The sequence below is a fragment of the Trachurus trachurus genome (genome assembly GCF_905171665.1).
Source record: "Trachurus trachurus genome assembly, chromosome: 21".
Classification (NCBI taxonomy): Eukaryota; Metazoa; Chordata; class Actinopteri; order Carangiformes; family Carangidae; genus Trachurus; species Trachurus trachurus.
Window position 1 is genome coordinate 29,961,927 of NC_139899.1, and position 14,375 is coordinate 29,976,301.

At 44.4% G+C, this 14,375-nt stretch overlaps 1 protein-coding gene across 1 annotated transcript in view; it reads left to right on the forward strand.

The window, feature by feature from the left end:
• Nucleotides 1-14,375, forward strand: part of kdm6a (lysine (K)-specific demethylase 6A) — a 69,803-nt gene that overhangs the window by 28,123 nt on the left and 27,305 nt on the right. Inside the window, exons 9-15 of the mRNA XM_083997036.1 lie at nucleotides 1,652-1,745; nucleotides 5,429-5,555; nucleotides 7,711-7,809; nucleotides 8,762-8,981; nucleotides 9,369-9,512; nucleotides 13,163-13,252; nucleotides 13,476-13,553. Of these exons, the coding sequence (XP_083853162.1) occupies nucleotides 1,652-1,745; nucleotides 5,429-5,555; nucleotides 7,711-7,809; nucleotides 8,762-8,981; nucleotides 9,369-9,512; nucleotides 13,163-13,252; nucleotides 13,476-13,553 (852 nt within the window). The remainder of the gene's footprint in view (nucleotides 1-1,651; nucleotides 1,746-5,428; nucleotides 5,556-7,710; nucleotides 7,810-8,761; nucleotides 8,982-9,368; nucleotides 9,513-13,162; nucleotides 13,253-13,475; nucleotides 13,554-14,375) is intronic.

The following is a 14,375-nucleotide window of genomic DNA, read 5'->3' on the forward strand; positions in this document are numbered from 1 at the left end:
AGGGCTTAGCAAACACCGCTCTCTACCTTCAGCAGCTTCCAATGTAAACACAAGCACGTGTAGGGAGGGGGTGGAGGAGGTGGGGGCGGCCAGTTTTTTTTTTTTTTTTTTTTTACGACAGTGACATGTGCCTCCCAGAACTGTGGGGGAGCTCCGGAGAGGGAAAAAAAGAGAAACCAGCGAAGGAGCGAGCTATTTCCGGCCGACTTGCATAGTTCTGCTTTAAAACCAGCCGTCAGGACTTCCTGTCACTTTGTGATGTCACAACTAAGCCCCGCCCCCTCACCACCCGGACCCACCATCCAACCAACACTTTGCAGGATTTATTGTTTCTCTGAGTGTTTCATTCTGAAATCTGCTCTATTTTTATTGCATCTCTCACAGAAACCTGTCAGCCAATCAGAAGAGAGGCTCAGAGCCTCCTCCTCCTCCTCTCTTCTGATTGGCTGACACCGACCTGTTGTTACTAGAGCTCCAGAGAGAAGCAGAGAGAAGCTGAGAGAGAGAGAGGAGATGGGAAAACTAGAAGAGGAAGAAAACAAGGAGCTTTGACAGTGAATCGTACCTAACAACAGATCACCATAGCAACAACACTGTGGTTTCTAAGGACACGATTCTGCACAGGGCTGTGACATCACCCACCTGACTGACAGCTGACACACCAGTCTACATACACCTTGTGTATTTATATTAATATAACATATATAGATGTGATAGTTTCACCTGTTTAACTAAAGTTAAAACACAAAACACATCTAACGGATGATTTACTGCTCTAATAATCATGGAGTCAGTTCAGATATCAGTGTTTGTTGTTGTCAAGCTCATTTCTGGCTCAGTTCTGGCTCAGGTCTGACTCAGGTCCGGCTCATTTCTGGCTGTATGATAAAGATCAGTGTGAGCAGGAAGGAGCCACTCAGAGCTTCTCTCCTTTATGTGACCCAAGTGTCAGAGTTTGACCAGAGGTGTCTTTATTGTGTGCAGACAGGAAGTCCACCACCAGACTGTGTGTGTGTGTCTGCACCCAAACACACTTATTGGAGTTTGTAGCTTCAGGGTGTATGTGTGTGTGTGTGTGTGTAGAGATGGGGGTTGGTTTCTCATGAGAAGACTGTGCTGATAAGGAAACACACACACACACACACATACACACACACACATACACGCACCTTCCTATCGTCGTACCGGTTCAGACTCAAGGTCAATAAGGTCGCCAAGTTAAAACAAACATCAGGCTCAGCTCAGACCAGCCAGCTCAGGTTTCCCCAAAATCCTGAGCCACACACACACACACGCACACACGCACGCACGCACGCACGCACGCACGCACGCACGCACGCACGCACGCACGCACGCACGCACGCACACACACACACAGAGTCTTACCTAAAGTGCAGACACACTTAAAGCTTCCAGACGTGTTGAGTCTGGCCCGTCCTCTCCCACATTGACCCTCCCCCGTGTGTGTGTGTGTGTGTGTGTGTGTCGGTGTGTTGGTCATTACGAGTGTGAGGAGTTTCTTCAGACTCTTTAGACTCTTTGTGTCTGTTCAGATTGAACCATAAAACACACACTGACCCTCAGTCTGTCTGTCTGACACCACCTCTCTCTGTTTCTCTCTGTTTCTCTCTGTGTCTCGTTGCGGCTGCAGAAGAAACACAGAGCGGCTAAAGAAGCGTATGAGACTCTGCTGCAGACGGAGAATCTTCCTGCACAGGTGAAGGCCACCACACTGCAACAACTAGGTGAGTTCCTCCTGCTCCTGCTCTCCGCCGCAGCAGTTATCAGTTCGATTTCAGTTGTTTTTATTTAGAAAAGAAGGGACAATGTGTATTTATGGGCCGTTGAATGTAAATACGCCAGATTGTAGCCCCACGCTGTTGTTGTCCTTTAGCAGGTTGATGTTTTTAGAGAGGAGGAGACGTTCAGAAAGTTAAAACATTAACAACAAGACTAGGGCTGCAACTTTTCATTCATTTATTATTTTCATTATCAATCATCGATTTAAACGATTAATTGTTCAAATAATGTTGAAAAATGTCAATCGGTGTTTCCCAAACCACAAGATGACGTCCTCAAATGTCTCGTTTTGTCCACAAACCAAAGAGAGACTCTGTTTATTGTCATAAAAAATCAAAGAAACCAGAAATATTCACATTTAAGAAGCTGAAATCAGACAATTTGGACTTTTTATCTTAAAAAAAACTACTCAAACTGATTGTTTGATTATCAAAATAGTTGACAATAATTAAATAATCGATTATTGTTGCAGCTCTAAACAAGACGGCAGAGAAGAATCAGACAATAGATGATATAAAAACTGAACTACTGGTAGTCTGCTACTAGTGTGCACTATTTAGAAAGTGCCCAGTGATAAAGTGTCAGTGCAGTTGTGGTAAGTTGAAGTATGGACGGACCAGGGTCTACAGAGTTTACAGAGTTTACAAAGTGGGAGGAGCAGAGGTGAGGTTAATGCACGTTCATCCGTTAAACATAAATCAAAGTAGATTTTTGCTGAGTAGCACAATGATTTAGGAAGGAAAACTGAAAACTGAATGTAAAATATAATCATCCGAGGTTCAGACACCACATTTATTGATATTTTTCCAAATTAATTTACTATTTCCTTTTGCATTGTCTATAACAGACATAAAAAACTCTACTTTGGCCAATCGAGAGTGAGCTTGTTCCTCTAGGTTTAATCCAGATTTTAGGTTGTTTTTTTAAACAGCTGGTCTTTGCAAACCATGAGTTGCTTGCAGGTAGTGTTGACGACCACCCTAACAGTGTCACAGTTGTTGTGAGCAGCGATCTGCATCATGATCCTCTCTGTACCAGTAGAGATGCTGTAAGCTGCTTCTGTTCTACCTGTTCCTCTACCCGCTGCCTGGACGTGTTGCATTGTTTTCCTTCCCCCCTCCCCCGTCCATCCGGCCCCGGCTCTGGATCGGTTGCGAGCACGTGCACACACAATGTTGCATGGAGTTGACTTGTGTGTGTTTGTGAGGATTTAGAGTTAATTGAGAAAACTCATGTGCTAATAAATAAAACCTCACACAACAGAAATGTGATGTAATTGTTGCACTAGAGGGAATTTGAGAGGTATTTTTGTTGTTTTCCATTACACACAAGCTGAAGAAGTTTTACAGCGAATTAAAAGCATCTCTGAAACGATGTGTTGATGATGGACAGATGTGATGGAGCATGAAAGTGTTTGTCCCTCCATGTTTATCTGCAACGAGTTATCCAGTTAATTATGCAGATAAATAAATCTGTAACGGTCAAGAAACACAACAAGAAGGTTTTGTTTTAGTCTGTTGTGTTGTTGTCACCAGTCGGCTCAGAGCTCAGCTGCTCCACAACGACGACGTCGGTGGTTCACTCATGTAGAAAAGTGTTTCCAGCTGCAGCTGCAACACAAGACGACTGTTAATAACTGGAGTAACAGAGATGAGTGGTGACAAGTGCAGAGAAAGCGTGAATAAGCAGGAATATTCATCGGTGTTCTAGGTTTCTCTATCCAATATGAAATTAAACTCAAAGGGATAGTTCAACATTTTGGCAAATTGGCCCATTGCCATAATCCCTATAGTCATAGCAGTAGGTTCGTTACCTTTAATTGTCGGTGCAAGCTATTTTTAGAACGGCGGAGCAGAGCCGTGAGCTGCTCAGAGCTACGCTACGGAGGCTCATGGGATTTCTTGGTTTCCCTCATCAAACTCATCAAATACACAATCCAACAACTCCACAACGCTCTGGTGGACAAGTTGTGACCTGCACATTCACCACGCTATGAGATAATAACACAACGTTACCACACAGAGTTGTTTTAGAGGGAAATACAGAGACTGCTTGATGAAAAACTGTCCCTGAAGGCAACGTGCATCAGCGGTTTTGCATGAATTTCCCTCTAAAACAACTCTGTCTGGTAACGTTGTGTTATTATCTCATAGCGTGGTGAATGTGCAGGTCACAACTTGTCCACCAGAGCGTTGTGGAGTTGTTGGATTGTGTATTTGATGAGTTTGATGAGGGAAACTAAGAAATCCCATGAGCCTCCGTAGTGTAGCTCTGAACAGCTCACGGCTCTGCTCCGCCGTTCTAAAAATAGCTTGCACCGACAATTAAAGGTAACAAACCTACTGCTATGACTATAGGGATTATGGTGATGGGCCAATTTGCCAAAATGTTGAACTATCCCTTTAAAACAAGATCTTAAATATCCCACACTTCCTCCAGTTTCAGGCTGTGTTGTGGTTTTTCAGTGATGTAGCTACTTCACCGTCTCCCGTTTCCTCCCTGAGGCGGCCGTGACCGCCATGTCTTCATGTCTTCCTGGTCATGAAAATAATTCCCATGTCTTTTTAACTTTACTGCTTCCTTTATATAAACTACAATCAGCCAACATCAAAGTGCGATCATCACGTGACTCCTGCTGCAGAGGCACCGAATCAAAGACACACACACACACACGAGTGTCCAGCTGTGTTTGACTCGGTGTCTCTGTGGTGTAAGAAAAAGACCAAACTATATATTTTTTTGTGCCAAGTCATGAAATGAAAAGAGAATTTGAGCAAAAACATTTTTTAAATCTGTTTCCTGAATCAACAAACGTCTTTTTTTCTAAGAGATTTCCATTTAGTAGACGGCCCACCCACCGTCCGTCCTGACTATCCACCACCAACCCCCACCACCCCATCCTCTCTCTCTACGCTCAACCCAGTTGTAAAACGTCTGCTGGCGTTGTCATGGCGACCTGTGGAGCTTGCCACAGGTGTATAACAGAGAGAGAGGAGGAGGAGGAGGAGGAGGGAGGAGGAGGGAGGAGGAGGAGACGGGGCTGTGATCGCCTGCAGCCGCCTGCATTCTCCTCTGAGATTGTTTATTTGTTGTAAATGGCCCATTTATAGACGCAGAGAGAGAGAGTGCGTTTGTGTTCGTGTGTGTAGGTGTGTGCATGTGTGTGTAAGTGTGTGTGTGTGTGTGCACTTGGAGGTGGGAGTGCTTTGTGAGCAGGGAGGAGTTGTTTGTAAAGGCTGCTTCATCTGAGACGGTCTGAAGTGTCTCTGTGAAGATTACTCTCTCCCTCCCTCCCTCCTCTTTGTCTGCCTCCCCCCTCCTCCTCCTCCCCTCTCCTCCTCCTCCTCTTCCTCCCTCCCCCTCTGTCTCTCCCCCCTCTCTCCCTCCCTCTCTCTCTCCCCCTCAGAGAGCCATTTGTTTTGTTTATGAGTCTGGTCCATTTGCACATCACACACTGGTCTCACTTTCTGATTGCACCGTGTCCTTTGGACTCACAGGTACTCGACTTGGACTCAGTTTATGTGTCCAGCTCTCCACCCTCCCCCCCTCACCCACGCCCCCACTCTAACTTCTGACTGCTGCTGTGCTCTGTCTCCCCCCTCCTCCCCCTCCCTCCCCCCTCCTCCAGGCTGGATGCATCACACGGTGGAGCAGCTCGGGGATAAAGGCACCAAGGACAGCTATGCCATCCAGTGTCTGCAGAAGTCTCTAGAAGCAGACCCCAACTCGGGCCAGTCCTGGTACTTTCTGGGCAGGTAAGTCAAACAAACAGAGGTGTGTGTGTGTGTGTGTGTGTGTGCGTGTGTGTGTGTGTGTTTGTGTGTGTATGTGTGTGTTTTACAGGGTTGGTCTCCTGATTAGCATGTTGGTTTGACCCAGAAGCTGCTTTGGATAATAGTTTTTTATTTGGTTTATTTACGTTGGCGGTGATTATCGCTCTGCTGGCTCTTTTCTCCTGGAGGTCACTACTACCTGCTGTATCCTATGAAACATGTTATAAACCTGTTACTGCAGCCTTAACACACTGATGCGCAGGAATTGAAATGATGTGCACCTTCAGACCAGGATGGTTTAAAGGGATATTTCAACATTTAGTCAGATCCTCCTCTCACCATAACCCCTATAGTCATAGCAGCAGGTTCATTACCTTTAATTATCGTCTCTGCTCCACAGATCTCAAAACAACATGCACCGACAATTAAAGGTAATGAACCTACTGCTATCACTATAGGGATTATGGTGATAGATGAATTTGGCAAAAATGTTGAAATGTCCCCTGGTCACATTCAGACTAATAAAGACGATCAGAGAAGTGAACAACACTTGTTATTCCCTCTGAAGCGTTCCCATTATTCCCGTGTGGTTAGCTCTGGTGCTAACCCGGTGGTCCCACCTGATCTGCAGCATAAATTAGCATCAGTTGTTGTGTTGTGATGTGATGTGTGTGTGCAGCAGCCGTGGTGTGGTGCACAAACAGTGTGTAGATCGTATGAGGTGGTGTTAAAGAGATATTCAGCATCTCATGAGGCGTCAATGTATATTATGTCTCAACTCTGTTCATTTCCCTGTCAACAACTTGCTGTGTTATTGTTAGAAACAGAGAGGGAAGACAGATAGAAACACTGATGCATACAGTAATCGACTTGTCAGGGCTTTCTCACAGTTAGGAAGCGTCTCTTTTCAATAGAAACCAGGCAAAGCTAGCAGCGGGTGTTTGATGCCTCGTATTATGCGCTGGGACACTATTTGTACTGTTGCTGAAGTTTGGTGCTGTTCTGAACATTATTTGTGGCTATGAGTGGCTTTTTTGATGGCGGTTTGCTGGTGGAGGAATCGACAGCAGTGTATTGTTATCGTGCAGCCTTTGCTGAAGTCGCTACAACTAGAGAAGATGGTGGTCGGCAAACTTGATCTCTTGAGGGGGGCTCGTACTCTGTGTCACAGTGTGTTAGACCATGGGTTAAACTTACGCTTGAATATCCCTTTAAGGTTACAGTTTGAGTCTGAAAGTTTCAAAAATGGATCCAGTGTTTCCAGAAGTTGGTATTTTAAACTCAGGAACAGGAGCAGTGAGGCCTGAGGCTCAAGGTTCACTGCTTTTTGGGTGGATTTTACCTGACATGAGGGAGTTTGTTTGATTTTTCTCCAGCGAGCTGCTCAAACTCACAACCAACTGTGTGTCGCAGCCTCGTGTGTTGTTGACAGCCGTGTCTGTCGGCCTGACACGAGGCTTTAACAGGCACCAGTGTTGGTGTGAGGACGGTTGTAGGCGAGTGCTGAGGCCACCAGTCATTATGTTTACATGACAGTTATAAAAACTAATCTTGGTCTTAATCCGTCTGTAACTGGACGACTAAAGTGCACGTAAACGTTTCAGTCCAGATCCAACTAAAACACCCAGATGATGCGATCGGAAACTGATTTTCTTCAGCAACTAAACCGATACAATTGTTGCAGTCTTTTTTGGGGGCTGTAACTCTTCTCTTATTGGTCAGAAATTTAAAAAATAAAATCCGTGGAGGAGAGGTCTCAACGGGGCTGAAAATTAAAATCCGACTCGGTCTGAACCGCAGTTGAAGCCCAGACCTGATCCAATCTGAGTTTTTTGTGACACCTATATTTTCGGCCCTAACCGACCCGAACACGGCAAAAAAAGAAAGAAAAAGAAAAGACCGGAGTGATCCTCGACCCGAACTGGTCCAATCGATCCAGGTGTGAAAGCACCCATTAAATCAGCCTAGTGAATTTAGAAGCACATGGGTTCTGTTGTGTTTTTTTGTTGTGTTTTTAATCGTGGTATCAAATAAGTATTGATAATTGTGGAAATTTACAGGTATTGGTATCGACTACTGACATTCTGGTATGGTTTCAAACCTATTGTGAACTCCTTGTTCTCGTCTCTCCTCTCAGGTGCTACTCCAGTATTGGGAAGGTGCAGGATGCCTTCATCTCTTACCGCCAGTCCATCGACAAGTCGGAGGCCAGCGCCGACACCTGGTGCTCCATAGGGTAAGAACAGAGGAGCAGAGGGTCACATCTGGAGGGAGGGGGGAGGGGAGGGGGAAGGAGCTGGTGTGGAGCAGCTGCAGTGCGACAGAGGAGAATCTATAGACCAAATCTCCTTGTTGTTTACATTCTACTTCCGGGTGGAAAACCAGCACGTAATTTGAATGAGAACAGTAGTAACGATGAGAGTTTAGCTATATATCATATTTTTCACGCCACTATCACCGTTTAGACAAATCTGAAATGATTGAAGAAACATTACTATTTCTGTGTGTGTGTTTTGTGTTGCTATGTGTTGTATTTATTCAGTTTTAGGTAATCACAGTGTCTAGAAAGCATCAGTGGCTGCAGCTGACAGGAACAGCTAACGGCGGTAGCCAAGCTAACGGCGGTAGCTAAACTAAAAGCGGTAGCTAAGCTAACGGCGGTAGCTAAGCTAACACCAGGACGTCAGCTGTTAAAACCCTCCCGTTGTGGGACACGACATGAAACTACTCCAGTTAGCTCAGTCATGTTGGAACTCAGATATCCGCTGGAGAAAATATTTTTTCATGGAGCGTTTATTGAGTCACTGAGTTATTAAAGTTCAAGAGGTAGCTAACCGTTAGCCCGGCTAATCTATGATAACCATGACTAATTACAAAAATGTGCACACGTAAATAGTAATGTTTGTCCAATCATTGGTTTTATAGACTTTACAAACATCAGATTAGTCTAAACGGCAATATAGTGACATGGAAAATGAGATATATATAGTGAAACTCTCATCCGTCACTATTGTTCTCATGCTGGTTTTCTACCCGGAAGTAGCTGTAAACAACAAGGCGATTCGTTCTATAGAGAGACATATGAGGAGGGGGTTCTGTTATGTTGGGATGGACCTACAGTGTTAATCCTGAGGTGTTGGCAGCAGACTCACCCCTTCTCTCCCCCCCCCCCCCCCCCCCCCCCTCAGGGTGCTCTACCAGCAGCAGAACCAGCCTATGGACGCGCTGCAGGCCTACATCTGCGCCGTGCAGCTGGACCACAGCCACGCGGCCGCCTGGATGGACCTGGGCACGCTCTACGAGTCCTGCGGGCAGCCGCACGACGCCATCAAGTGCTACATCAACGCCACGCGCAGCCGGGCCTGCCTCAACACCGCCGCACTCACACAACGCATCAAACTGCTGCAGGTAGGCCGCCGCCGCTGCTCGGATGACCCACACACACACACACTCAGCCCGTGGTCGTTAGGTGTTGTTGTGCAGTATTTTTGGTGTGTGCTGTGTTTTTTTTAAGCTTTAAAAAAAAAAAAATGCAGATTGTGCTTTTTTTTTTGTCATTTTGATTTCTGACCACAGAGATATGAATAACACAGATTCATATTGATGTGTTTAGACACATTTCTCTCACGTGTAACTGTAAAGCATACCTTCATTTGCATTGAACATTCCTGTTGTTGTAGTTGGTGTTGGTGTTATTACTGTGTACAGTTACCTATAAAGCTCAAACTCAAACTGTCAAACCAACGCTCTCAACGCACTAAAAAAGTCTTGTGTCTTACACAATTTCTCCTATAGGCTCAGTTGTGTAACCTACAGCCAGGTAGTCTGCAGAATAAGAGTAAAATGCTTCCTAGTATTGAGGAGGCGTGGAGCCTTCCCATTCCTGCTGAGCTCACGTCCAGGCAGGGGGCCCTGAACACTGCACAGGCACAGCAGCAGGTGAGATCCAGCTTATACCAGAACGCTCCGGCCTCTTGGAGAACTTATTCCCACTATAAACTAATTAAAGGACAATTCCGGGCAAATTCAACTCGTGGCTGTATTTTCCTAACATTTTAGGTCTAAAAGAAGGAATCTGAAGATTTTCAGTTAAATTGCTCCTGTTTTGCGGTAGTAGTGTGTCTGTCCCCGCATCGCCACGGCAGCCATGAATGGGAGCGGATGCAATTTCCGCTGCTTAGGCTGTTAACATCCCTCAAAACCGCAATTTTTTCCACAGACAGCGTCAGGTGGCGACTCAAACATGCACCGAGAAGTTTATTTACTTAAAGCAAGTCAAGAGTTGATATTCCTGTGTTTATGACACAAACGGGAGCTTCCGACTGCACCTGAACACACCGAGCGTCAACTCGCGCGAGACTTTGAATTAGATCTAGTTTTACAAACATGTCGACTTGCTTGAAGTAAATAAACTTCTGGGTGCATGTTTGAGTCGCCATCTGACGCTGTCTGTGGGAAAAACATTGCGGCTTTGAGGGATGGAAACAGCCTAAGCAGCGGAACTTGCATCCACTCCCGTTCATTGCTGCCGTGGCGATGCGGGGACAGACACAACTACCGCAAAACAGGAGCAATTAAATTGAAAATCTTCAGATTCCTTCTTTTAGGCCTAAAATGTTAGGAAAATACAGCCCTGAGTTGAATTTGCCCGGAATTGTCCTTTAACAAGGAGTAAAAATTCACATTAACGCCGAGGCCTCACTCTGATGCTTTCAGATTCACCAAAAATATTATTAATGTTCCTGGAAAAAAAGAAAGAAAATTCAGCTCCAAAAATAAAGCTGGACTCGATCTGAGGGAATTGGAGCGAGGCCTATATTGCACTAATCTAATTACTAGAGCGTAGTTGACCTTCATAGTGCCGCTCGCTCTGTGTTGAGATGATGAAGCGACGCTGCAGGGACCTCGTTACGTCCCCACCACTCATCTCCTTTAATGCAAAGATGCATAAATCCTGGTGCAGTGGTTTGCAGCAGCAGCAGCAGCAGCAGCGTCGTGCTTCAGCGACCGGCTCAACGTGCATGTGTTGATGTATATGAACCCGAACCAGTGCATGTGTTTCTCCTCTCACCTCTCTCACTCACTCACTTATACTATGTTTGGTGTTAACGGTTTAAACCTCGGCTGCAGGCTGCGCCCACTCCTCCACCTCCTCCATCATCAACACATCGCTGTTTTTTTATGTAGTTTTATTAATTATAGTTATTAACAGTGACATCATCCTCTGTTTGGCCTCAATTAACATCACGTCCATCATCAGCACTTGTTGGATCATCATCGAACACTAACGAGTGATTTCACATGTGATTGGTTAAATGTGTCTGAATTGAAGTTGAAATTGAGTTTCTTTTTTTGGTAACCCTTTAATTTCAAGTCATAATGTCAAGAAATAGCCAAGAAATAACAATTAATTGTGAAGTAATGTCTAGAAATAGCCTAGAAATAACAAGTAATTGTGTAGTAATGTCTAGAAATAGACTAGAAATAACAAGTAAGTGCATAAAGGCAAAAGGTTACACATGCTTTTCATGCTTTGAATTTTTTTTTGGAAAGGCCAGAATTTTTCTCCACCAAGTTCTTTACAATTGTCAATTACGATCAGTTATTTCTGGGCTATTTCTAAACAATCAATAGTTTTTTCTTGGTTATATTTCTAGCCTATGAAATTGACCGTTATTTCTAGGCTATTTCTAGACATTATGACGCAAATATTGTTATTTCTTGGCTATTTCTTGACATTATCATTAGGGATGCAAACAATTAATCGACTATCGATTAATTGTCGATAAGAATTTAATCGATTAAATTAAATTACTTGCAATTAATCGTTCCTTTTCAATGGGAGTTTTACTGTGAAATGTAAACAAGCAAAGCCGACATAATGTAGCGGATCTCTGTGTAAACGTGTGTGCAGCACCGCAGCACACAAGGGAGAGAGGGAGAGGAGGTGAAAAGAGACAACACTGTTACCTGTTGTAGCTTTACGGGACTCAGGCTGTACCAAACACACAGACGACCAGTGAGTAACGAGTCAAAAAGCCGCCGACACGGAGCTGCCTGAGGAGTTGTAATGCAGCCTGAACGCAGCTCAAACCGACCCGGTGCCTCAGCACGGCGAACAAGCTTTGATAAACACACCGGATCCGCGCTGGTTTACAGTATCCTTCCGTAGTTTAGCCGGTCGGTACCGGAGCTTAATTAAAAAAAAGAAAAAGAAAAAAAAGCGCTCGTTGCGGTGCCGCGGAGAACAGCGCGTGTGTTGGTTTATGTAACTTGAGGGGACAAATGAACCACATGTTTATTGTCATGCATTGCTGACCTGGGCATTGTTTCTCATTAAATTAGAAAAACCTTTCCTATCATTCCCCTTTTCCGTGCATGGTTGAAGGAGACTGGCTCGCATCCACACTCCCACTTCCTCCTGCGCCGAAATGTCACCTTAAGTCACATAAACCAGTACGGGTGTGTGGACACAACCACCTATATTGTTGTCAGCGCCTCATCACCGCTGGTGTTTAAAAGGCTCCGTTCTTTCTGCAGTCAGGTTAAAGCGCACATCCGCCGTGTTGGTAAACAAATAATCCCTCTGTATCAACGGAGGAAACCGTGCTTGAGCAGCTTGGGTTTGAGGTGGTGTGAGTCCGGGCCAGCGGGGGAGAGGGGGGGGGGGGGGGGCATTCGGGCTTCAGCGCGGTACAGAACAACTGGCCCTAGTGTGAGTGCGTCCTTATCTGTGGCCGCTGCAGCGCCACACGGGCTTTGCCTTTCAGCAATCAAGCGCTGTTTTTGTCTTTGTTAAAAACAATAACAGCAACAGCTGTCGGCAGCTGAGATCGCTGTGCCGTCACCATAGAAACGCAAGACGCATTACGGCTCATTCGCAAAATACCTTTCAATGGAAACACCCGCAAATGGCAATTGCACTTTTTCGAAGTTTCAGAAATATCGCTTTTATTTTGCGAAAATCTGTAATGGAAACGCAGCGGTGTCTCTCATCTCATCTCATTATGATAGGACTTCAACCTCAGAGCTCTCTGTCCCAATAACGTGCTACTTAAACATTTTCATTGTGCTGTGCTCTTAAAATAAATTAACAAATACTAGTGTAAAGTCCATAAGGAATGTTGATCTTAAATTTTCCCCTTAAATTTAGGTTCTCAGGGAAATCGCCGCTTATCAATTAATCGATCATCGATCGATAAGGTCTATCAACTATCGATTAATGAATTACTCGATAATTTGCATCCCTAATTATCATGTAATTAGTGGCCTGTAAATTAAGAGGTTACCGTGTTTTTTATGTTTAATTTATCTTAATTTGTAAAAACTAAAACTTCTGCATGTGGATCAAACCTGCGATCATCTCACTTCCTGTCCACAGCATGAAAACTGACTCTGACCTTAATCCGACCTCTTGTCAGGTGGATTAATGGGCTCTCACACACACAGACCAGTGTTAAACTGTTGTGCATGTAAATGTTGTGTTGTGTTGACACATCTCATTAGATCTCTGGTTTAGTTTTAATTGATAAGTGATGATCAGCTTCTAGTTATTGACACTGTGTGTGTGTGTGTGCTGGGTTTGTTAGGCCTGCAAGGGGGAGGGAGCTCAGTCCAGTAACCATACCGACCCACAGGCCAGTCCGGCCAAGAGGAAACGCACTGCCAGCCCAGCTAAGGTACCAACACACACACACACACACACACACACACACACATAATAAATTATTTATTGCTCTGGAGCTTTTTGCCAGTGTGCGGATTTTTCCTTTTTCATCATTGACCTTTTTTTGTCCAGCACCCTGCAGCGTTAGGTTTTTGGGATGTGCGTGCTTTTTCTATACTTTCATCACAGTTTGTCCTCTCTCTCTCTCTCATCTCTCATCTCCGCCTGGCTCACAGAGCGTCTCAGACTCGTGGGCCAACAGCACCAGTCAGCAGCCGATCCCCAGCTGGTACCTGACGCCACAGAAGATTCAGGTGGGAAAACGTCTCCGTCTGTAGTTTAATATGTGTGTGTGATGTGTTTTAATGGTCGTCGGGGAAAATAGATTATACACAGAAACTATTGCAAATCACATCAGATTTTCAGATTTTTAATTTTTCTCTGTTCTTAAAACTTGCAACTCTGAATCTTTGAAAAACACGTAGGCTGAGAGTTCTTTTAGTTTTAACTCGTACATTTAGTGTTTTCATCTGAGTTTATGAGGTTTCTTTGATCACAAACTTGGTTTGACCCAAATATCAGTATCAGTATTATAACCCTATAAATAGTCTGGTACCTGTTACATCAACAAATTACGACGGAGTATTAGGGCCACATTGACAAATAAAAAGATCACAAACTTGTGTCAATGTTATGACTTTTTTCTCGTAGGAAATATACAGCTTTATTCTCATAAATGTACGACTTTATCCTCGTAATGTTATGATTTTTTTCTCGTAGGAAATGTACGACTTTATTCTCATAAATTTACGACTTTAATCTCATAAATTTACGAATTCTCGTAAATTTATGACGTTTTTCTCATAGGAAATGTACGACTTTATTCTCGTAAATGTACAACTTTATTCTTGTAAATTTATGACTTTATTCTCAAAGTCTGTATTTTTTTCCCCCCTTAATGTGGCCCTAATACTCCGTCGTAACAAATACCATTAGCGATCGGGTGGTTTGCGTGGGCTTTGCGTCATCAGGGGTGGAGTCAAGTTCCCAGCCTGAATTATTATTGTTTCAGTGCAACTCAAGAGTTTAGATGATCTCATGTTTCTAGACCAGAGTGACGGTAGGAGCCTCGGATG